This window comes from Caretta caretta, chromosome 8 (genome assembly GCF_965140235.1).
Source record: "Caretta caretta isolate rCarCar2 chromosome 8, rCarCar1.hap1, whole genome shotgun sequence".
Taxonomy (NCBI): Eukaryota; Metazoa; Chordata; order Testudines; family Cheloniidae; genus Caretta; species Caretta caretta.
In genome coordinates this window covers 72,491,393-72,516,479 of record NC_134213.1, presented here as the reverse complement: position 1 = coordinate 72,516,479, position 25,087 = coordinate 72,491,393, and the positions used below count along the sequence as shown (strand labels likewise).

At 38.2% G+C, this 25,087-nt stretch overlaps 1 protein-coding gene across 8 annotated transcripts in view; it reads right to left on the bottom strand.

The window, feature by feature from the left end:
• Positions 1–25,087, bottom strand: part of DPYD (dihydropyrimidine dehydrogenase) — a 656,679-nt gene that overhangs the window by 468,224 nt on the left and 163,368 nt on the right. For all 8 annotated transcript variants that reach the window (XM_075131606.1, XM_075131602.1, XM_048859648.2 and 5 more), the window contains one exon: positions 21,597–21,679. In XM_075131606.1, coding sequence (XP_074987707.1) covers positions 21,597–21,679 — 83 coding nt within the window. The remainder of the gene's footprint in view (positions 1–21,596; positions 21,680–25,087) is intronic.

The following is a 25,087-nucleotide window of genomic DNA, read 5'->3' as shown; positions in this document are numbered from 1 at the left end:
GTTTGGACACATTTTAGTCGTCTTTAACCTAAAGCTTGCCTCTCTGAAGCCCATGTAGCTAAGGCTATGTTTGTATCTGTCCGTGAGAAAGCTGTTGAAACAACAGCAGCACTTCTTATACACAGAGATTCAGTGGGATTTTGTTCCTGAGAAAAAGCAACATCTCAATGTCAGTGCTAGTCATCAAAGCAAAGCAAGGTGGTGAGCAGACACTCTGATCTACTATATCCAGGGATGAGCATGTTTTGTCACTGCAGTTTTGATCTTTATCTCCGACTGATATTCCTTTTGTGATTGTTACCACAAGATATTGCCCCAAGAACCCCGACAGACAATGTTCAAATATGCTTTTTCAATCCAAAACAGAGCTTTCTGAGCTTTAAAAGCAGCCCTGGTGATCTTAAGCCAGCTTTCAGAGTCCCAAAAGGGGCTAATCTAATATTCTTCGTTAAACACAGGCACATGCCCATACTAAAATTATGTCATTGCTCAAAGGAAAACTTTGACCACCCTCTAATTAATTATATATCCACAAGGCAATAAGCTCATTGACTCCTGGTCCCCAGGAACTGAATTGCACCCACTGCCAAATCTACACCTGTCCCCATTCTCCCAACATTCACAAGCATTTCTTCTTTACCTATTTGCAATCATGTGACCTGTTTTTTTTTTTGCAAAGCTCCTCAGGTTTCTTAAATCCACATATGAACTCTACATAACATCTGTAGGAAAACTTTGCATTAACTACATTGGCTACCTGAGCCTATCTGGTTAGATGCCTGCTGGTCTCGGTGCTGTTAAGTTTTCCGCATGGGAATTATCACCCATTAATATTTTGTCTGCAAGTTTCCTGCTGTGCTAGTCTCTTATAGACTCTTTATTCTCAGTTTGCAATCCGTGGTTATTTTCTTCTACCTACATGACATTGCTTTTGGCTCAGGGAGTATGGACCAAGCTTATTTAGCTGGCATCTTAACCCTTGTACATGCACCAGACTCTCTTCTTTATTTTCTTTTCTATGCTCTTCAGGTATCAGTGCTGAAACAATGCATAAATCAGCTAGAACTTATTTCTCAAAAACATGAGTGCTGCAGGTGACAAGCAACCTTTCCTGCATTGGATCAATGATGTTAAAGGCATCTAGAGATGCTTTCTTTAAAAAAAGATATAAGTGTATTACTTTAGATCCATGGAAGGCTATGAAAACTCATAGCAATTGCTACTCCTACTGTAAGCCCGAACTTGTAGTCTCTGGCAACATTTTTGTGGCTATGGGGCATTACATATTTTAATGGGTTAATTAACCCAGACCACATTAAGGGTGACTGGATACTTAGCATATGATGGTGGTTTAGTGAACTACTTGAAACTGATGGTGCCAGTACTATTTGATGTAGATAAAAGTTTGCATAAAAAGATCCATCATAGATATTAGCATTACTAGATATCCTCATTGGCAATCTCAGTAAAGAGGTGAAGGATTAATTTCATATAGACCCTGAACTATTCTTAATATTCCCTAGGGTGTGGGTCTTCCAAGTCAAATTTGAAGCACGCTCACAGACAGTGTGCAAAGTTTATAAAGCCACTCCCCATACTGTATGCATCCGATGAAGTGAGCTGTAGCTCACAAAAGCTTATGCTCAGATAAACTGGTTAGTCTCTAAGGTGCCACAATTACTCCTTTTCTTTTTGCGAATACAGACTAACACGGCTGTTACTCTGAAACCTCCCCATACTGTATTTCTTTTGCTGAGAGATTATTTTACTTTCTGTCCAGTGCAAAATCGAACAGAAAAAGAATAAATTTAAAAAGGAGGAGATGTACCTAACTACTTTAATTTTAAAACTTTTCAGGGAAAGGCTCTGTATCTATAGGCAAATCTGTTAAAGAGGAAGAGTGGACCAATGGCAAGATTCTCCAGTTTGACCCAGCAGGGTAATTCTGGAAGGCAAGTTAGTCACAAGTGAAAAAACTGCTTCATTACCCTGTCTCCCCTAGACCTGTGCTACCTAGCCAATGGTTGACTGATTATGCTGCTAAAGTGCTGGGATCAAGCATCCTCACAGTCCTCAGAACCCAAGGAAAAAGCATTATATTCTCTTCATATTTTAACTCCTGTTATTATTTCTAGTATCTGCAGGATCTTCTTTCAAAAATTGATGAACATCTGTATTGTCCCACAAGATTATTGCTTCCAGACTGAACCAGTTTCACAAAAATAAGGTGTAGGGGGAAGAGAAAGTGTACACTGAAGTTCTATCCAGCTAGAAATAGTACTTAATAACTAAATCTTTTGTGATGCTGTAGCACATCATTCACATGCAGGTTTGTTAAAGTTTCTACAGAAAACCATTACTTACTTAAAATTATGGTATGAAATCCTTGCCACAAAATGAAATCAAGGATAGAAGGATACATAAGATACAATTACCTCATTTATGCAACTGAGGTTATTAGCCTATATATGAAGTCTTTAAAATAACTTCCATTTGCACCTAAATTCTAACTGCAGATTTGATGCATTATCTAGGAAGAAGGCCACATTGCCTGCTGTGCTAAACTTACTGAAACATATAGAAAAACAGCATTGCTGCGTGATTTCCCTGCTTTACTACTTTGTAATTGGACCACACTACAGGAATGATGCTTCTTTGTACCATAACATTGAGTTACCATGATAATCTTATGGTTTCATGCTCTCAGCAGAAAGGCATCTGGAATTACTGTTTTATATCAAGGATAAAAAGAGTATGACAGAATGAAAAGCATTGATCGAAAGTCTGATTTCAAAGCTCTGTTCATGATTGCAGGTTTTTTAAATAAAAAGGAAAATTCACATTTCTTTACACTGTTGCATTTATGATAGATGAACTATGTAGCAGCACTTACCGTAGAGATTGCCTATGCCTTTCCATTCTAACAGCAAGATTCTCACTTGCCCTATGGTGCCCAGGCAGAAGAATAAGAGTACATAAGGTGGATAGCAGGTCAGAGGAGAGAATAGCCTCAGTGGGGCAACTACTCTCCCTCCTGCACACCAGGGCAGGGATTGGACAGGAAGAAACAGGGAACAGGTAGAGACATGGCTCTGCCCCCACCCCATATGCATGAATCAGCACAGCACAGTTGTCTTAGAGGGCAAAATCTATATCAGGTAAAGAACTGGCAAAGTTTACTAGTTTTGTGAAGCAAACAGAGGGAAAACAGGGAACAGATTGTAACTGATAGTCTACACTGAAAAATAAGGTGCGTTCTTAACTCAGGTGAGCTAATCCAAATTAAGATAACTCAGATTAAAACTGCAATAAAGATATGGCTACTTGGCTTTTAACTCAGGTTAGCAGCTTTAGTTAAAACCTATATGGGTATGTCTGGAAGGGAGCTTCACTGCAGGGATCATACTAGAGCACTAAAAATAGCTGTGTGGACATTGCAGCGCCAATGGAGCTGACCATCCGCGCTCAGACCCAAGGGGCAGGGTAGGTCTGACTTTGGGTAGCTAGGCCAAGCCTCAGCCAGTGTAGCAACATCCACACAGCTATTTTCAGCACACTAGCATGAGCCTCACTACCACAAGTCATCTAGCTGAGCTAGGAGGCTAGCTCCCAGCTTCACTGTCAACATACCCTTAAGGGCAGCCGGGGGACTGAAACTGAGCAGCTAACCAGAGTTAAAAGCCAAGTTGTAGTGTCTTTACAGGATATTTTAACCTGAGTTAACTAACACAGGTTAGCTAAATTGACCTCAGCTCTCCTGTTCCTGCCTGATACATTACACATTTGTGCATTGAGGGATGCAGTGGGTTCTGGATTCATTCAGACTAATTCAGAGGGCTAGCTCAGTGGTTTGAGCATTAGCCTGCTAAACCAAGGGTTGTGAGTTCAATCCTGAGGGGGCCATTTGGGATCTGGGGCAAAAATTGGGGATTGGTCCTGCTTTGAGCAGGGGGTTGGACTAGATGACCTTCTGAGATCCCTTCCAACCCTGATATTCTATGATTACACAACCCTGATTCATTCACTGTGTAACATGCACACCAACTGTGGGAGGGATCCTGCAAAAAAACTAGTATATCATCATGTGATAAAGGACTATGATAATGCATACTCACAAGGGGCAGAGTTAAGAATGCCTTGATAGTTTGTAATGTATGTTTGGGGTTGAAATATGAACAGAACAATTGTAGACAATGTAAGAGAAATAAAAATAATGGAACATACCATTTGAGTAGAGGGTAATGTCTTCTTGTGGAGTTCCCTACACATTTTTGCCCAACAGAAGCAGAGAGGTTTACTGTGTTGTCAGTCAGGGGCTCTCCCTCTCCCTCCTGCACCACAACTGTTCCCACTCTGGGATAGCACTAGGACAGGAGGAGTATATATTGCACCCAGTTAAAATGTGTTTGCGTGTGTTCTGGCATGTGCTTCCTCAACAGCCTTTGAGGAATGTTTGCAGAGTCAGTGAGAATGCCTTCAAGAACAACCACTGGTACAGGGGCCTGCTGTACAATTCTCCCGGAAGCAGGCTGTGACATAACAGCCACAATATAGACTTCAGTAAGAGATAACATCCCATAGGGACCAGACTGAGTGCAATATCTTTTAAAATTATATATATATATATATATATATATAAATTGTTTAATTTTTAATGTTTCCCTGCTAATTCCCAAATCCTAGGAAAGAGGGCAATTCCCATCTCAATTAATTATGTCAGAGGGGAGGCCACAGGAGGCAGCACTTATTTAAAGATGGAAGAGAGACTAAAAAACAGCAGCAGCTGCTACCTAAGAAGATTTGAAGCTGGAGGGGTCAGGTGGGGTTACCCCCACATTAACTCAGAGATCAAAGCCAGCCACCAATGGAATAATGAGTTGTGTGTTTATGGGGAGATCAGTGCATTGGTTATATGCTGTTAAACCTGCTTGCTCGTCACGAGAAAAATTAGATTACTTCATGGCTTTATATACTCAATAGGAAAGAAACAAACCCATTTTTTCTGAGCGGTCTTAGATAACTGTGAAATATTATTTCATAAATTTTAATGCTTCTAAAATAAAACTCATTCACATAAATAGTTGCAAGCCTTTTACCTGATGTTAATAGTGTTATATTGAAAACTCTTTGGGACAAGGACCACCTCTTAACTTTTTATGCACTGCCAAGCACTCCCTCAGCACTCAGTTACTAGTTATAAACAATTTTAGGTACTACAGCAGGTCTTAAAAAAAGAGAGAACAAAATAACTGTCTTTCCATGTTATTAAAACAAGACGACCAATAATAACTTTAAACCTGTGAAATCAGTGATTTTCAGTATTGTAAATTCTATCAGAGTTGTATCTATAAAATAGGTTGATTTGCATTATATTCCAATTGAATAATATTTGATCTATGCAAATATCTTACTACATTCTACTTGATTAGGTCAGAATTCATTAGCTACAATGCACCTTTCTTTAAAGAAAAGCAGAGGCTAAAATGTTTTTTAAACCCACTGTTTAAAGTTAAGCTCCTAAATTTAAGCACAGAAATAAAAGTGGCCTAATTTTCAAAGTTGCTGAACAGCTGCATCTGTTCCTGCCATTGATTGAAATGGCATTTGTGTGTGTACAATGCTGAGAGAGTACTCTGGGTCTACAGATGTAAATAGTTCTTGGATGGATTACCCAACAGGCAGACTAACTACATGCTTAGGGCACCAGCAAAGCAGGGGGCACCTAAAAAAATGAGACTTTTTGGGGAAAAAAATTGATATTTGATATTTCAAAAAAAGCATCTAAATAGTCATCATGGGAAAAACCAGAACTTTGTTAGACTTCCTTACACTCCACTACACACACTTCCCCCATTTTTCTGTTTTCTTTTTATTACTTATCTCCACCTAAACCGGGGAGGGGGGTGCCCTACTAACGTAGATCGAAATAATGCGAGGAAATCCAATCCCGTCATGTATTGCAATAACTTTATATTTTATTATTGATATATTCTTCTGAGTTATATGTACTTGATTCATTTTTTTCTTTCATATATATATTATATATACATAAAAATAGTGTACGTTGTGTAATTTGTTGGGTTTTTTTTAAGTTCAGATAACTGAGATAAGGGGCAGGATGAAACATAACCAACTGAGTGGCGCACAGAAACAAACTAGCGGAAGAAAAGAAACAAAAAACTAGTGAAATTTTCCAAAAACTTCCAAGGCTGACATCATTTTTCAAAGCGAATCCATCAGAAGCAACATCTTCTCTCAGTAGCACAGACATCGTTCCAAAACCTCTAGGTGTTTCAGAGACTGACCTTTCTTCTATTGGTGAAACAAACACCATTCCAGAACATGTGGATGTGTCAGACTGTAACTGATCATCCTACTCCTGGTGGTAAAACAGACATTTTCTAGAAGGGGTGGATGTGTCAGAGACTGAACCTGCTCATGCTGTAAACAATAGGAGAAAAGATTCTGGTATGTGGGTTGATTTCAGTACCAATGTTGTAGCTTACTGGATAGATCGTGGACCAAATGACTGTCAACACCACACTGGGCCATTTGAGAAATCACGTCAGACTTTTACCAATGGTAAACAAACAAGATATTGTTCACAAAAAGAAGCGTTTAGAACAGAACAAATATGCCATATTCACACCATGTGCTGCACTCTCTCTCCATCTTGTTGGCCGCCGTGCTGTTGATTGTTGTCTGATGGCAGTAAGTTTTTTCTCAACAGTCCAGTTACTTTATACATTCTTCTCTGCCTCAACACACCGATGGGCAGTTCTTAAAACATATTTGGGCAATGATCGTGTGTTGAAATCTCTTTCTAATACTCGCCGGGAGGCACATGCAGTGGCAACAAGTGCAATTCTGGAGTCCTACTCAGAGATTGTGGATGCATTAGAAAGTATAGCTGAAGACTACTCACAAAAGGGAGAAACTATACGATAGGCAAAAAACATTGCAAACAAGATGCAAGAACTAGAGTTTGTATTCATGTTGTCCATATGGAATGAAATTTTACAACACACTTTTACCACACAAGTCAAGCTCTCCAAGAAAAAGAATTGGATTTGAAAACATGTGCAAACCTCTATCAATCATTAGCAGACCACTTACACACTTTGAGGAATGATTTCGAAAGATTTGAAAACATATCAAAAGATATCTTACCTGATACCAACTACAAAGAAGCCCAGTCCCGCAAGTGAATCAGGAAAAAACAAGCAAATGATAGCAATACAACAGAAACAGAAACAGCATTGAATCCTAGAGACAAATTTCACGTATCTAATTACTACGCTATAATTGATACACTTGAAGCTCATATGAAGAGGAGAGGTGAAGTGTATAAAGAAGTATCAAGTAGATTTTCTTTTCTAAATGATATGGACTTATCTGACTAACAATATCCACAAGGTTCCCAAAAGCTAGTTGACTCATACCCTGTTGACTTGAACATGAATCTCTGTGGAGAAGTACGGCAGTTCCACTGTTATATGCGCTGTGACAAAGTTCCTCCTCTGCCTTGGTGGGTCCTGTGCTTATTGGCAGATTTTCTCACCTCAGAGGTTCACGGCAACCCTCAGTTTGGCCACTTTCGTAGCTCAAATCTGCCGTTCACTCAGTTAGTCTCATCACTGGCCAGCATGGGGAAAGGAAGAAGAACAATCCCCGCAGTTTCTGCTGATCCACTTAGTGGATCCGGGAACAGGCCAGAGACCTTCCCCTCTGGTGGAACCCACAGACCAGTTCAACTCCTCCGGTATCAAGTAGGGAGTTGGGGGGATGGAGGAATGGGGGGAACCCGGGCTCGCCCTCTATTCCAGGTTCCAGCCCAGGGCCCTGTGGATTGCAGCTGTCTACAGTGGCTCCTGTAACACCTGCAACTCCCTGGGCTACTTCCCCATGGCCTCCTCCCAACACCTTCTTTATTCTCACCACAGGACCTTCCTCCCAATGTCCGATAATACTTGTACTTCTCAGTCTTCCTTCTCACTCTCAGCTTCTTGCGCCTCTTGCTCCCAGCTCCTCACACGCACCACAAACTGAAGTGAGCTCCTTTTTAAACCCAAGTGCCCCAATTAGCATGCCTTAATTGATTCTAGCAGTTTCTTAATTGGCTGCAGGTGTTCTAATCAGCTTGTCTGACTTAATTGTTTTCAGAAAGTTCCTGATTGTTCTGGAACCTTCCCTGTTACCTTACCCAGGGAAAAGGGACCTATTTAACCTGGGGCTAATATATCTGCCTTCAATTACTCTCCTGTAGCTATCTGGTCTGACCCTGTCATAATATGTAGATAATGGAACCCACATGGCGTCTACTGACTGCAACAGGTCTCCACAAAGGCTCACAGGAACAAGAGAGTGGGAGAAAGACACAAAGTGGATGGATGGTTTATTGAGTGGCTTGGATGAAATAAAGGACCGAAGACGGTCAAGAACAGACAGAACTAGCAGCTGGCAAATTTATTACAAAAATAGTAGTTATAAAGAATTGGTCTCTAACCACACAAAGAGGAGATGTTAAAAGAAAAAGAGGGCTGTAAGTAACAATCTTTGTGAAATACATAACATCACACTGCAGGTGGGTTGGTGGTAGCAGAGACTGAACCCAGGACTTGTGTGTAAAAGCATGAGCCTCTAACTGCCGAACTAAAAGACCCAGCTGTGTTAGCCAAAGCTGTAGCAGGCTCATCAACCTCTGTATATGACTCACCACAATTAGAGTACAGAACACAGTGTGTGTGTGGAGTGGGGGGTTATGTATAGATTCACTGTCAAAATTATCTGTGGCAGTCTGAACTGTCACAGGGCGGGGCAGGAGGAACCACTTGATTCCAGTAGAACAATTCTTCCAGAGGACGCTGGGAGTGGGAGAGGTCAGGAGTCTATATTAGCCAGACACAGTCATCTCAGAAAAAGAGGAGCTGCAGCAGTGGCAACACGCAAGAAGACTGCAGACTGAAGCAGTGCCAATGGAAAAAAACAGATCCAGAGAGGGGCAGGAGAAGCAGTAATCACCCTGAGAAAAAGGAACGGAATTTGGGAAGAGTTGGGCATGAGCTGGCGCCTGCCCCCCTAGTGAACTGTGGACTTGCCTCAGAGGTAAAGGAACTTGGTGGGGGGGGGGGCGGAATTGTGTAGAGATGATGATAAGCAAAATACTGATGCATCCTTTTAATAAGTTCTCCTACAGTCCCTCTGGCATCCTTTACCTCCCCCCAGCCTTTCTGTGGTGATCAGGTCACCCTGGCCCACCAGGCAATGGCTTGGGTCACATTTGGAGCTGTGGGATCTGCGACTTTGTCAGAGAAGCAACTCACCTTCGTGACTGTCTGCCAAACTCCCTGGGGCTGGTGAAAATTTATTGGTTCACACCTCCAAAACATGAAATCAGATTGTAAAACCTAAAAAGCCATGAGTAGGTTGTGTGGGGAAGAACATACACATCTGAAAAGCAACTGTGAACTCTATACATGTAGCACAAATGGTTTCAAAAGAAATGAGCTGTGTAACTAAAGGAGCTAAAATCCTGCCAGTCCATATTACATGGAATTGCTTGAGTTCTCTAGATCTCTGATCCCTGGCCATTAATTGTATCTGAAAGCAAATCTAAAGAAATACTTAAAGTGCCTAACTTCATTTTAGAAAATAATAAAGGGAGATAGATGGAGGGCTCTCAGCTTGCTTTACTGTGTTTTTTTCTACTCTAACAATTTGCATATCTAACAATCCAGCTACTGAAAGTATGACACTGCACCAATGTCTTCCTTCTTTGGAGTCTTTGTGATAAACCATCTGTCACAGTGGTTTTCAAAAGTTTCTTTCACAACCAACATCAGACATAGGCTCCTGCAGTTTGCTAAAAAGCAAAAATTTTGACTCTTATCCAATATGGTTTTTCACTTAAATCAAGACTAATGGGCTCAAAAAGCAAAAAAGGATTCTCTCCCCCATCCTCACAAATTGCAAGAAAAGTTCTTCTCTCTCCACTCCAAGATATGGTTATTAATGACACATGTACACACATGTCAATGATGTGCTTACAGTACATGGACAAGGTCCTGAAGATTTTACTCTGTCATTATAACAGGCACAACCACAGGAAATGAGAGGAACACATCCTTCCATCAGCTTTTGACCATCCTGTTGTTGCCATCTTCAGCTTGAGTCCAGGGGTTATGCATATTTACTCCTAGTCACCCTGCCTCATTTAAAAATATATGTGATACAGGCTCCACTAAAGACTTAAAAAAATAAGATTTGGATCATGCCCCTAAGAGCCATGATGGAAATTAATAAAGCATTTAATAGGTTTCCATGATACAGCCTCTCAGAACTAGAGAAACTTACTTAATCCAGGCTGAAAACTGCAGTTCTGTTCTTGCTAAACTTCTACTTTCAGTTCCTTCAACATAATAGACAGAGTTTAAACAGAACTATGTTGTTAGATTGTGCTTCTAGCAAAAATAAAAGCACTGGTGATTCTAATATTCATAGGAAATTACTAATAACCTGCATAGGTGGAACCCGGGATATGGGCCTAAAACACACGGTATTAATTGCATTCACATACATATAAAATGCCGTCACAAGTTGGTGTTTACAGGAATTTGATAGGTCCTGAAAGATGGCTAATGAGCTAAGCTGATTTTTTCTTGAGAACTTTGAAGAGACCTTAGTAAACTTTTCTACAATTTGCCAAAGCTGTCACATTCCCACCTGTCAACAGCACAAGTATTGCATTTCATTACTAATTACAATAATATCAATATGCAGTGTTGTTGTAGCCGTATCAGTCCTAGGATATTAGAGAGACAAAGTGGGTGAGGTAATATATTTTTTTTGGACAAACTTCTGCTGGTGAGAGAAACAAGCTTTCAAACTACACACCTTGTCTTTTTCACCAAGAGAAGTTGGTCAAATAAATGATATTACCTCACCCATCTTGTCTCAATAATATCAATGACATAATAGACAAAATATAATCTATTTTTTTCTGTAAATCACAACAGTGATGATGAAATGGCTTTTCTTATTAGAAATCTTACTAGGTCTTCCTGAAATAGTTTATATGAAACATGTTTTAAACAAGCAAAATGTTACTGTACATAACCACATGATTGGTAATGATAATATGGGATTTAAATGTACATTTTTAAACAATTGAATATTTTTAAATTAATAAAACTTATTATTTAGATTATATTTTCCTGCTAGGTGCTTTTATTCCTTAGGTATCTTATAAGGGCAGCTCAGTTCTTGGATACAAAGCAATTATTAAGTCTGGATTGCAAAGCAAGATGCACTTCACTGTGATATTCTACAGAACTCAATAGAAATTTATGACCACGAGTCCTGATCATGTACTGTACATCACCTTAGGTCAGTTAAAATTACAGAACTTCAGTTTATTCTAGACAGGTGATTGAAGAAATGTTCAAGGGAAATCACAATCTCTCTAAACTCCCCTGATCCCCTTCACTATGGTATTCCCTAAGGAGTCAGGCTTATTCTCCGATTTATCTCACCAGCTCAAAGTAAATTAAAATTCCCAAATGAAAAATCAGAAATTATATACTATATCTTGGACAACATGGGCGCAACAGCACATAAACCTATATAAGCTTCTAAGACCATATAAACTTGGAAAAACAATTCAACATCAAAATTTCATGTCAAGGTATTATAAAGTAGACTACTTTGTTGAAGATCAATCTCACAATCAAGCTCAAAACGAGACAGTTTATGGTTTTCTTGATTTATATTTTAATTATATATAAGGCAGTGCAATCACTTTCTAAAGCACTGGAGATAAACACTGTGGGAATACAATGACAAGAAACTCACTGTGAGTTATACTACAACTAGAACCATGTGCTCCCCATATTTCAAAACTGTGCTGATTGTTTTTTGAAACTGCAAATCAAATATTAAGTACTCTAATTTATTCTTATAATAACTAGCAGTTTAAGCGGTATATAAAGATGCAGCACAAGGTCTAATATCTATTGAAGACAGCAGATTACTAGAAATCAAACAATGTAATGCTACAGGTCCACTCTATGTTCTAGGATGCTTTTAGCAAATGTACAGTGTCATAACCCGACCCAGCTCTGCTTTCTGGACAGAGACACACCACTGTGTTGTGATATGCTCCAACCTCTCAATTGCATGTGCTTGTAAGACCCCTGCATTTGGATAGCGACTGGTCACCGTTCCTAGTTGTGGGTCTCTCAGATGCACTCCCAGATGCAGACCCCCATGTTTGACACCCTTCTTGGGCAGTGATATCCTGCAGACTAGCCACCTAGACCCTGGAACCAGTGCCTCAGCCCTCCCAAACCACTCATAGCTTAGACATGCTCTCTGAGAGTCCATTTGGCTGTGGGAGACGAACAAACACAGGGTCAGCAAAGCAATTTCATAGCCACCAGGACTTTACTATTAAAGCACATGAAAGTTAAAAAGCACATGAAAGTTATAGATCTATGGAAAATAACCCACAGTCCTGAACACAATCCCCTGGTCTGATCTCATCCTGAGTGTCCTGGTCAGTGTCCTTAGGCAACGCAGTCTCTCCTGTCTTTACTCTCTAGCAAGTTCTGCTTATCAGGGATGATGGAATGGCCTCCTCGCTTAAAAATGTGGCCATATTTTACAACAGTCTGTCCCATTTCTGACCCAGGCCCATACCCCACTGGTTTGTGTCGGTGTTCCTGTGTCCCAAGGGTTTGCACTGGTTATTGACGATCATTCAAAGTTGGCCCTCATGGTAGAAAACCTATTGTTCCAGTAGGGAAGAGTCATTCAGCGTTGATGGCTGTCTCATTGTTAGCCCTCTTCGAGGTGTCCCACAATCTAGCATGAATGCACAATGTCTAGAACAGACTGACCTTGCAAAGATTAGACTGATTTTCAGCACCAGATGTCTCAACCCAACATCAAGGTTCCACCACACAGTGAGGGCTACAATGAATGTTACAATCACAAAATGGTGTTCTCAAAACAATATGGAGTTCACAATTCGACCCAGACAACTTAACCCTATCTGTCAGACACAGTATAGATCTTCCTCCTTGTTTTGTAATACATTTAGGTATAGTACTACCAAAAGTTGCAAAGTGCTTCAAATGTTCTCTAGCTATTCCTATATTGGGCATATAAAATACCATACAAAATATAATTGGATACACAGACATGTTCAGCACCTTCCATAAATTGCCACGTAATTAATTACTATGAATAAAAGTTACGTAAAATGATCCTCATCACGTGACGTCGATAAACATTGGAAATTCTAAGGAAAGTATGACCTTGTATCTTAATTTCCAGGAAGAAACAGAATATATTTAACTATCAGAAGTGTACAGTGAGTAACATTTAGAACTTGAGAACATTTCAACACAGCTGAAAACAAAAACACAACATGATCTCCAAATTTAAAGTAGTGTCCAAATGATTGATTTGCTTTATCAAGGCCAAGATTTTAAAAAGTCAACAGTGATTTTTGGGTCCCAGTGTTTTTTGGGTGCTTAACTTGAAACATTTTAAAGGACCCTGAATTTTTTCTTCTTGAGTTGCTATAGTCATATAAGGGAGTACAGCATAGTTACACTTAGGAGGAAAGAGAAAACAAAGCAACTTTCAGTAAATCCATAAGAAGTACCACTTATCTCTCTCAAGTCAAGAAATGTCCCAAGCAGCATCTGAACAACAGATAAAATTATAAACAATGTGCATGGATAAAAATGGATGGATGAAAACTATGATAAATATCATGTTAGCAAGGAGTTGCTCATTGTCAATATCATTCCTGTTGGGGAAATTAAGACTGAACACTTGCAAGATATCAGGGAAGGATGGGAATGTTTGTCTATGGGGAATTTTTATTGATAAAGACCTTGTAGAAACACCTAAAAGGAAATCCATCATCTGCTGGAGAAGGCAAGACCAAGACCCTTTAGAGTAACACCACTTTTCAAATGTATCCCAGATTTTAGACTACGTTAAGAGGAAACTGATTATTACTAGCCCCATGACAAACAGGAACAGAACTGAATCAGTCCCTGTAGATTATGGTCATAGCAAAGTGAAGTAGTAGAGAGGCGTAGTCTCATATCCACACTCTTCTTATAAGAGAATAAGGGACATGTGTGTCAAAAATGCATTACATAATTAATTCCATTCCATCTTGTCCAATTTTCCTCCTCTAGCTCTTACAGATGGAAATGGAAATATATCTGTCCTCTCTTGCTCAGGAATGTATATACCAGTAATTCAAATTTGAATATCTTTGTACGGAACTACAGAAAGATCTAAACTAGTTAATAAGGAGGGACTTAGCGACATCTACACCAGGTATCCAAAAATTAATGGTTTTATTTTCTACTCATGAACTTGTAATCATACTCAGACAATCTCCCCAAGAAACAACCTACCCATATAAGGATACCATTCACAAAAGTAGGAGATGGATTCATCTAGAATTAGGATACATAAATGTATGTCCACTTAGCCACTCTTGATACCTCACTGCTTGCCAACATAAACCATTTTGTTCTTGTTGGTAAGGTAAACAAACACATGCAGACCATCAGAGAGATCTCATGGGATACTGATAGAGGCACTGTTTGTCTAATGTTCTCTACTTTTGGACAGAGAAAATTTACATGAGATGTAATGCCCAACTGAATATTACTTATGTAGTACCCAAAAATTTGTTACAACCTTTTAAGATATATAATAATTCAGGACTCTGCTATGAAGCACTTACATTAAAAATAATAATATACAGTTACAGGGAATGAAAGGGAGTAACACAATACCTTCTGTCATTTCCCATTCCCCCGCCAAAAAAAATTTTCCTTCTGAATTTTACCTTTGACTTTATTATAGATTCTTGCCCCCAAGCCTCTGTTTACTATTTTTCTTTTAACCTTAGCCTGCCTGAGAAGGAAAACCAAAACCATTTCTCATAAAACCCAATTTACATTTCTAATACTAATCACCCTCAGGACTGCTCTAACTTGTACACCTGAAGGCACACCAGCACTCCCTGCCCGCCCCAGCTCATGCCCCTCCACATGCCACATGTGACAAGGCTTCAGGAGATAGCATAAAGGAAACAGAAATTTTGATGCAGCACTTAAGTATAGCAGAAAGAAGCTTTACAGAGGACCAGGATTTGTCTCTTCTATACTGGATCTATGTTAAGATCAAATTGAGCCCTATTTAGGATATGTTTAATATTCTTATACACAGACATTATACGTAGACTTTTATGCTATTGTTTCTGACAAGTTACTGTATAAAATACCAAACAAGATGAAAGTAATACATATTCAAAATATCTAAACCACTAGTTTTTCCACTTGTAAAACATGGATTCAAAAATTAATTTCCATTTATGGTTTACTTAAGCTTAGCAATTACATTAAAATATGATAGTATATCCACAATGGTGTATTTATTAACAAGATTAACAGAACATTATAATCATACCAGCACTTCAATTATGTGTACTTAAAATTAAACCATATTCTCACAATACCAATCGTTATACTCTGAAAAGTATTAACTATTTGCAGCTCATTATCTACTTCATGATCTAGGTGTAAAATAATATGCAAATTAGAAGTAGGAGCATTTCCTAGGCTTTAGTATTATAGATATTCTCTGATTTTAAAAATATTTTGCATGTTTAAAATTATACATAATATCTTACATAATTGTACAAACACACAACACAACCCTAAGAAATGTGTTTTTCATTTCATTCTTAATTTAAATATTTAAATTCAGAATTTAAATATACTTAAAATTTAAGTCAATTTTCTGTAGGGTTGTTTCTATCAGATTGCAGAGGTGCTGAATACTAGCACTTTAATGAACTACTGTGCTGAAATAATTGCTAGTTACTGGGATGACTTGTGGAAAGAAGACTTCAGCAGTATGAGTGCTCAGCTGTTGAACAAAATGTTCAAATCCAAGACTGAATATCCTTTGCATAAAGCTATTAAGGTGATGAGGAAGACACAGTTTTCCTGTATCTTCCTGAAATGAATTCACAACTGTCTTGGAAGCTCAATGAACTGGATCATACAGGAGACCCTGCTTTAGATCTAGCCCTTTCTCTCAAAGATTGGAAAGCATTGATGTGGATATGGTTAACAAGAAAGGCTGGAGTCTGTTACACAAAGCCTTCCAAAGAAGAGATAAGTTTGCTGCCAATTTTCTCATTAAAAATAGTGCCCATGTGAATGTTGCTACAGTGGGAAAACAGGAGACTGCTCTGCACCTTGTGGCATCATGCAGTTCCAAGAAGCACTGGCCAGCTGTGATGTCAGAGATGACAAAGATTACAGTGTCCTTCTTACAGGCTGGAGTCAATCCAAACATGCAAGACTGCAAAGGAAGGACCCCATCACATGCATCAACTGTTGTTACGATTGATCCTCTATTCAGTCAGCTTCTCCGGTGCAAACAACTAGACTTAGAACTGAAGAAGGCTTGCAAGTCAGTATGTCACAGTGTCTGTCCTATCTCAGTGTAGGGACCAGAGAGATCAAATCAAAAGTGAAGAGCGACAGAAACAACTGGACAAGCAAACAATGTAAAAGAAGAAGAAGATGTGAAGAGAAATGAAACACAGGGGTTTTATTGCAAGATAAGAGAACTAAATGGCGCATATGAGTTGAAGATGTTGGCCGTGAAAAACAGGCAGGGGCAAATAATTGAGGATGAACAACCAAAGAATAAGTGATTGAAAAACATTTTGAAGAGCTGTACAATGTACAGAACACACTAAATGAACAGTTCTGGGAAAACTTCCCTGTACAAATGAGGGAGAACAGATACCAAAATTCTAAGAAGTAAAAATCCTGACAGAAAGTTTTAAAAAGAAAAAGGGAAGTGACAACATAACTGCAGAGCTACCGGAAACACACAGTAAAAGTGATCCACAAGCTATTTAACAAGATTTACAAACAAGAGCAAGTGCTGAGAAAATGCAGGAAAGCGATAATAGTACCGATCTATAAAAAAGGAGATAAGAAAAACTACAGATGAATCAGTTTATTGAGCATGCCAGAAAAAGCATTCACCAAGATGTTCCAGAAGAGAATGAGGAGGCACATGGACGTGGTGCTTGCAGAGGAACAGGTTTTAGTCAGGATGAAATACAATACATCTGTTATTTGTGATAAGACAGATATTGGAGAAGTACATGGAACACAACTAAACCTGTTACTACTTTACAGATTTCAAACAGACTTTTAATAGCATTTGGCATAAAAGGGTTTTGGAAGGCTCGAGCAAACATGGCAACCCTGAGAAATTGACCAAGCTGTTAGAAAACACCTACAGCAAGTTGATGAGGGTGGTGAGAGTACACAAGAAGCTAAAAGAATGGTTCACAATGACCATTGAAGACAAGGATGCATGTTATTGCCATATTTGTTCAACTTGGTATTGGAAGCCATAATGGCTGTAGCACTGAGAACAGAAACAGGAAGAGTCATGAAACAGGAAGAGTCATGTTATGTGGGCGGAGAGTTCACAGATGATATTGATTCACAGATGATATTGAGCTCACATAATTGACCAAGGAGGATTTATAGAGAATAACTGACAAAGTAGACCAGGAAAGCAGAAAATTTGGAATGAAGCTCAGTACAGAGAATACAATAATTATGGCAACTGTAAGACAAGAGGAAGAGGTAAAGATTCAACATGGTGACAAAGAACTAGAACAAGTGGAAACATCTGTGTACATTGGGGGACTAGTACAGAAGAATGGGAATTGTGAAGATGACATAAAAGAACCACCAGACTTGCTGGTGTTGCATTTGGAGAACTCTGCAAGGTCTGGAAGGCTAAAGACATTTCAATAAAAATGAAAACAGGATATCTGAGACAATTGTCATACTGCTGCTCATACAGGTCGGACTGCTGGAATATGAAGAAAGCTGATGAACAAACTATACTGACTGCAAAAATGAAGTGGCTGAGGGAAATACTGAGAGTTTCAAGAAAGCAAAACTTAAAAAATTAAATGAGAAGATAAGCTGTTACAGATGATCCAAAACAGACTATTGTGATAGCTTGGACTTGTGTCAAGAATGGACCTGGAAAAGATGCCATCCATGACAATACATACTAAAGTGCAAGGACGTAGAAGACAGGAAGACCAATGATGCATTGGATTGACCTGTTGGAGAATGACATAGAATAAAAAGGTTTAAGGATTAACAAAGCCACAAAGTTGATACAAGACAGAAAGTGGGGGAAACACTTCATTCAGCCCCATCGTCTCTGCTGAGCTGACAGACAGGAATCAAAGAGAAGAAGACAGAAGACCCTTTTTATACAGAAGTACAGTGATATTCATATTCTAAGAGCATGTTTAAATCTATGTTAAATTGAGTGTTTTTTCCCCACAAAAGAAAGATAAAATGGGAGGTCTTGTTCCAAACTGGGCCACTGGGGAGAAACATTCATTTGTGGCTCTTATCTGGTAGACAAGCAGTGACACTCTGGGAAATCAGAGTAAATTTGAGCAGACTTCCCACTAAACTTAGGGCTCATCTGAGATCTACTTAACTATCTAACTAGGTTTATTGATTGGTTGGTTTTACCATAGCTACACAATCTGAGACTCCCTGTGTAACCCCTCACTACACACTTTTCCCAAATATGCAAATCATGTATTTGAGGATCTGAGTTGTATCACCCATTCAGAAATATACAATAGCTTTGCCAGAATATATCTTTGTCCTCTCAGGGCCTGATTTTAAGTCCTTAGATGTCAATAAGAGTCTTTCCAATGATCTGATCCTCAAAGATGTATTCGCATAGAATCATAGGACTGGAAGGGACCTTGAGAGGTTATCTAGTCCAGTCCCCTGCACTCATGACGGGGTAAGTATTGTCTAGACCATTCCTGATAGATGTTTGTCTAACCTGCTCTTAAAAATCTCCAATGATGGAGATTCCATAACCTCCCTAGGCAATTTATTCCAGTGCTTAAGCACCCTGACAGTTAGGATTGTCCAACTAATGTCCATCCTAATCCTCCCTTGCTTCAATTTAAGCCCATTGCTTCTTGTCCTATCCTCAGAGGTTAAGAAAAACATATTTTCTCCCTCCTCCTTGTAAAACCTTTTATGTACTTGGAAGCATAATTATACATGACTAATTTGCTCATGGAGTTTGATCCTGTACCACTGAAGTCAATAGAAGCGTTGCCATTGGCTTCACTGGGTGTGTGATCAGGCAAGATACTAAATTACCCCCCAAAATAGGGGTGGTTCTCAAAACTATGAGAAGTTTTAGCCCTATGGAGCAAGTTATTTTGATACTGTCATTAAAAACAACATGTTGCTGTGCCACATTTCCAGGCACAAGATTTTTTCCTCCAATGTAACAGCTGGAATAAACGGTGTGCACAGTATTGTTAATACAGAACTCTCTGCTTGTCATTTTACACATATCTAAGGTTTATCGGAGATCCAAAACAGAAAATTAAGCATTCAGGGACATGTGTGACTTTCTGGCACTGCTGAAAACGGTGGTGCCCTAGAACAATGAATGTTCATCCATATATACAGTTTATTCGCTTGTGACAGATATGAGGACTTACCTCTGTGTTATATGAAGTTATTCAAGCATGATCAAGTGAAACTTGCTAATACAAGTGAGAAGTGTTTTATTTAACTCTTCAACAACACAAGAAAATTCAGCTGAATGAAAGCTGCTTATAAGATGAAAAAGAGGATTTAATATTATATGATGTGTGTCACACCTCTCAGTGAAACAAAAGGCATTTCCCAGTCTGGTTTGTCCACTAAGAGATGAAACAGCTGAAAAGGAAGTTTGTGACAAGTCTTAAACCACTTTGGTGCTTCTAAGCGAACCTACCATATAGAACAACATACACCTCCAAAACAACCCCTTGCATCAGGTATACAACCTTTGAAATTCTGTCATTCCATGGCCACAGAATTTTGACCACCAGAGAAAGCATGCAGCAAATTCTAACAGTAAACTTTGGTGAGCCACGTGCCACAAAATGCTGCCACTGTAACTGTGAAATGTTGTAACATGGACTGTTAGAAACAGACCGTCTTCTTGAAATCTAGCCTGTTTAAAAGGAAGTGTTTAAAAGTAGTTTCACATGCCACATCTGCCCCCAAATCACTTTTCTATGTTTACTGTTGTTTTCTCTCTCCTGTTGCAGTGTGAAAGACCCACACAAACAGAGGAAACAGACTGGCTATACAGAAGCAAGACCAAACATGACTACACAGAGACTGCTCTCAAATGCATGAAGTAAAGAAAATGAAAAACCGAAAATAACTTATCTAATCTTTCCATTTCAATTGTTATGTGAACAATAGTAAGTGAAAATATTCAGACAGAAGTGGATTTGTTGTTCAAGTAATAAGAGCTTTCAAAACAGCCAGGATTGGATTTCATGTGTGAACACTCTTGCGAACAGTTATTTACACTCTTGTTCTTGGGAAGCAAGAGCACTGTGAACAAGACTGTAGATAAAAACTTGCTCATCTGAATATCCATAAATTTAAAGGGATTATGAATACTAACCAAATGAATTGGTGGCATATGTTTGCAAGCGGACTCAGACTTGTTGTTGAATTTGTCCAAATCTTAAAATTACTCTCTTTGACACCAAAGAGAAGTTAAATGAAGTGGGGTCTGCACTGCCAAACATTTTTGCCCTGTTAAGATTTTCCTTTTACTGCCCTGCTTTCAGAGTCACTTACTGGCACATAACTTCCATTATCATTTACATCACCTCTGAAATTGGTCAAATTAGTTTTCAAAGAATAAAAGATACTTCAGAAACCCTGGACCCAAATCTGCCACCTTTAGTCACATCGAGTAGTACCTTGCTTTGGGCCCAGTACAAATGACTTTAATTGGACTACTCTTGGAGCAAGGCACTACCCAGCGTGAGTAAGGATGGCAGAATTAGATCCATTCGTTGAGCAATTCTAATTTATTTTAAAAATTCTAAGCATAATGCTAGATATTGAATGTATAAAATAAAGGGAGCTTCAATATAAAGTATTATGTTAAAAAGATTGTGCTTACTTTGCAAGATGGAAACCATTGATTTTTTTAAAAAACACAGTAATGTAATCCTGTTAAAGTCTAATAGAAAAAGAAAGTACACGGGCCACTATATATAGAAAGTTAAATACAAATTAGGAGCAAATACAGCACCACTGTACATTCAAAGCACCACAGTACAATTTCTTTAACACTTACACAATTTAGATGAACAATATTTTCATTCATTCACACAGTTCAGTATAAATATAAAACAAGGTACCCCTTAAGCATTTTAAGTAACAAATTAAACATTTACGTTTTTTACTGTGCAGTGAGGCTTAACATTTATGCAGCTTCAAAACTAAAGTACAGCCTCAAGGGATGCCTCTCCACTGACAAATTAATACCTTAGAGAATAGAGCTGAATGGTGGCAATGAACTCATTTGTTCCCCCAATAATGAAGAATGACTCTTTCTTTACCACATCTGTGACTGTTGCTATGGTGACCCAGACTTACCTCATTGCTTCTCGAAGTGCCCCACGTTCACTAAGAGTCGTATGCTTGATGTCATCAAAATTATTTTCTAGCATCTCACAGTTCTGCAATAAATGGAAAAATCCACATTAGATTCTTAAGCAGCATTCTACCATCATAAATTATATTCACTGTAGTGAAAACATAACTGATTTATATTGTTTATATATTCACACAAATTATGCATTCTGTTTTAATTGCATAGAAGTCATTAAAAGCGACACTGTGAATTCGGTAACAAAGTAAGAACAAAAGCTTATGATATGGTTGTCCTGGAAGTCCTTTTATCAGTGTTCTATAGTGTGGAATATAGAATTTTCTTCTATATCAATTTTTTTTTTAAGGAATAACAGATGTGTTCTTTTGCAGTAAAAAATGCTACAAAACTACTGTTATATCTAACAGGCAAACTTACAAATGTGGCAAAGTAGAAATACAATATGCTGAATTTAGACATCATAATCTATACATTAAATTCTGTACAATGAAACATTCCGTATTACATGAAAAAGACTAATCATCCTAAATTCTATGAGTTTCAAACTTTAAGATAGTGTGTTTATAAAGATATCACAACAGCTGATTAAGTTTTTTTTTCCAAACTGAAGAAGCAAAGGCTCTATTATTTCCAAATGAAAAGACTCTAGTATTTCCACTTCATTAAAATGAAATTAGCAATTTTGTGAGAATAAAAATTAAAAAAAAAAAAAACCAAAATAGGCTTCTCCTTATGTAACCTGTTAATTCTTAGCAAACAAATAGCAAGCTCCACTATTCAGAGTGCTGCCCCTGTTTTCCTCTCTAAATTCCTATTGAAACAATAGGCCTGATTCTCTATTGCTATGTACCTTCTGAAGTCATTTATAACTTTGAAAAGCGAGTACCTTTTAGAAGGCATAATATAGTTTTAGAGAAATACAACACAATTATTATTACTATTATTCAATGACTATTTTAATTCCACACTTATAATTGCTAAAGTAACATGTTCATCAGAATCAAAACTAAGCTTACACAAAACAATTCACATTTTGAATTTAATTATTTACATTTTATTCTTATTTTACATGTAGTTTATTATTGTCTATAATATTTAGATGAATTTTACAGTACACATCTTAAAAGATAAAAAAGGACAAATGGATCATATGAACGTAATACCCTTCTCCTCTGTCAACACATTTTACATTTTCATAATTATATCCAATCTATGGCTATCACAATTGTTACATATATATATCTTGCATGAAAGAAAGAATACTAATCAGTCTTCTGTATGTAACTTTATTAAAAGGTCTTACAAGCTGATCTAGCTAATATCAGAATTAGTCTTTTCTTTGAACTATGCTACAAAAATTAATACATACTATTAAACAGCTTACTTTATATGCAATAAAAAAAATCAGTAAAAATAATCTGAAGTAAACTTATATGTGTAAAGAACTTTCTCCATGTCATCTCTTTTTTTAAATGCCATTTGAAAAACACCGCATGCTACCACACTACCAAGATGGTCATTGGATTAAGTTTTTTCCTCACATGCAGTACAATCAGTACTCCCTTGTATGGTAAAATCCTTCTCACCACACTCGTTTGGTTAATGAGAGGACTCAAGTCAGTACTCTCAGTACAAGTCAGGCAAGCAGAATTTAGCCCTACAAGAAAATATTTCTTTATTTAGATTTGTGTGCATTGTTCTTTGGGCTGTAAACTCATATGCAGACAGGTCATTTCTATAAAATATATCTGAGAAATTCAATCTGGCAATGCCAGTATTTCATAGAAATATAAGGCTGAAGGATTGTCAAGAGGTCTTCTAGTCTATCCCCCAGGGCTGTGGCAGGATTAAGAATACCCAGACTATCCCTGTCAGATGTTCGTGCAACCTGTACTTAAAAACATCCAATGATGGCGATTCCATATAAGCACTCCTGATCCACCATAACCCACAAACAAAGCTGTGTGAATAACTGATTTTTTTTTATTTGCTGGCAATTCTGAAACACACACACACACACACACACAAATACACTTTTCAGAAAACCAAGTAGTAAAAGCAATTTATTTTGGGTCAAATTAAACATTTATTTTTACCTGAACCAAAATGTTTTGTTCTGATTTTGACATTTATATTTATTTTAAAAAACCCAAAGGAAATTTCAACACAAAAAGCCATTTCAAATCAAAGAATCTAAATGCTATTTCAAAAATGACAAAACAAAATCTTTTCATTTTTTCAGAATTTTTTAACTTTTTTGTTTGTTTGTTTTTAATTAAACAAACATTTTTGCTGTATGTACACAAATTCATGAAATTTTTCAGGTGACCCGAATCTGTATTATTTGCCAACAAAAGTTTTGGGCAACACATTTTCTCCAGGTCTATTCAACACTAAATGCCTCTTTCACAACCAAATCAAATCATACCTTCTACTCCTCCAAAAAAGCTGTGGTAAGAGACAGGATTTGGGGCATGCCCTGTGTGATGGTTTGGATCACAGAAACCCCCTTCGGAACTGCCAACTGATATGCCAAGACTACTTCTGCTCCTGCTTTCCTACCCTGGCAGCTTAGGACTCCAGCATCCTGTCTTGCTGAGCCAGATATGCCAGTCTGCTCCAACACAGACCCAGGGTCTGAACCTCATGCCCCAAAGCTGCAGACTTAACTAAAAGCAACGTACAGAAGTGTTCCTGTCTTTAACACTCAGATGCCCAACTCCAAATGGGATCCAAACCCCAAATAAACGTATAAATTATTTGCCCTCTATAACACTGATAAAGAGGTATGCACATCTGTTTGCCCCTCCCCCCCAAGTATTAATACATCCTCTGGGTTAATTAATAAGTAAAAAGTGATTTTATTAAATACAGAAAGCAGTATTTAAGTGGTTCCAAGTAGTAACAGACAGAACAAAGTGAATTACCAAGCAAAATAAAATAAAACACACAAGTCTAAGTCTAGTATAGTAATAAAACTGAATACAGATAAAATCTCACCCTCAGAGATGTTTCAATAAGTTTCTTTGACAGATTGGATGCCTTCCTAGTCTGGGCATAATCCTTTCCCCTGGTACAACCCTTGTTCCAGCTCAGGTGGTAGTTAGGGGATATCTCATGATGGCTGCCTCACTTTGTTCTGTTCTACCCACTTATATATCTTTTGCATAAGGCGGGAATCCTTTGTCTCTCTCTGGGTTCCCACCCCTCCTTCTCAATGGAAAAGCACCAGTTTGAAGATGGATTTCAGTTCAGGTGACATGATCACATATCACTGTAAGACTTCATTACCCACTTGCCAGCACACACACATACAGGAAGACTTACATGTAAAACAGAGCCATCTGCAGTCAGTTGTCCTGGTTGATGGGAGCCATCAAGATTCCAAATCATCATTAATGGCCCACACTTTGCATAATTACAATAGGCCCTCAGAGTTATATTTCATATTTCTAGTTTCAGATACAAGAGTGAT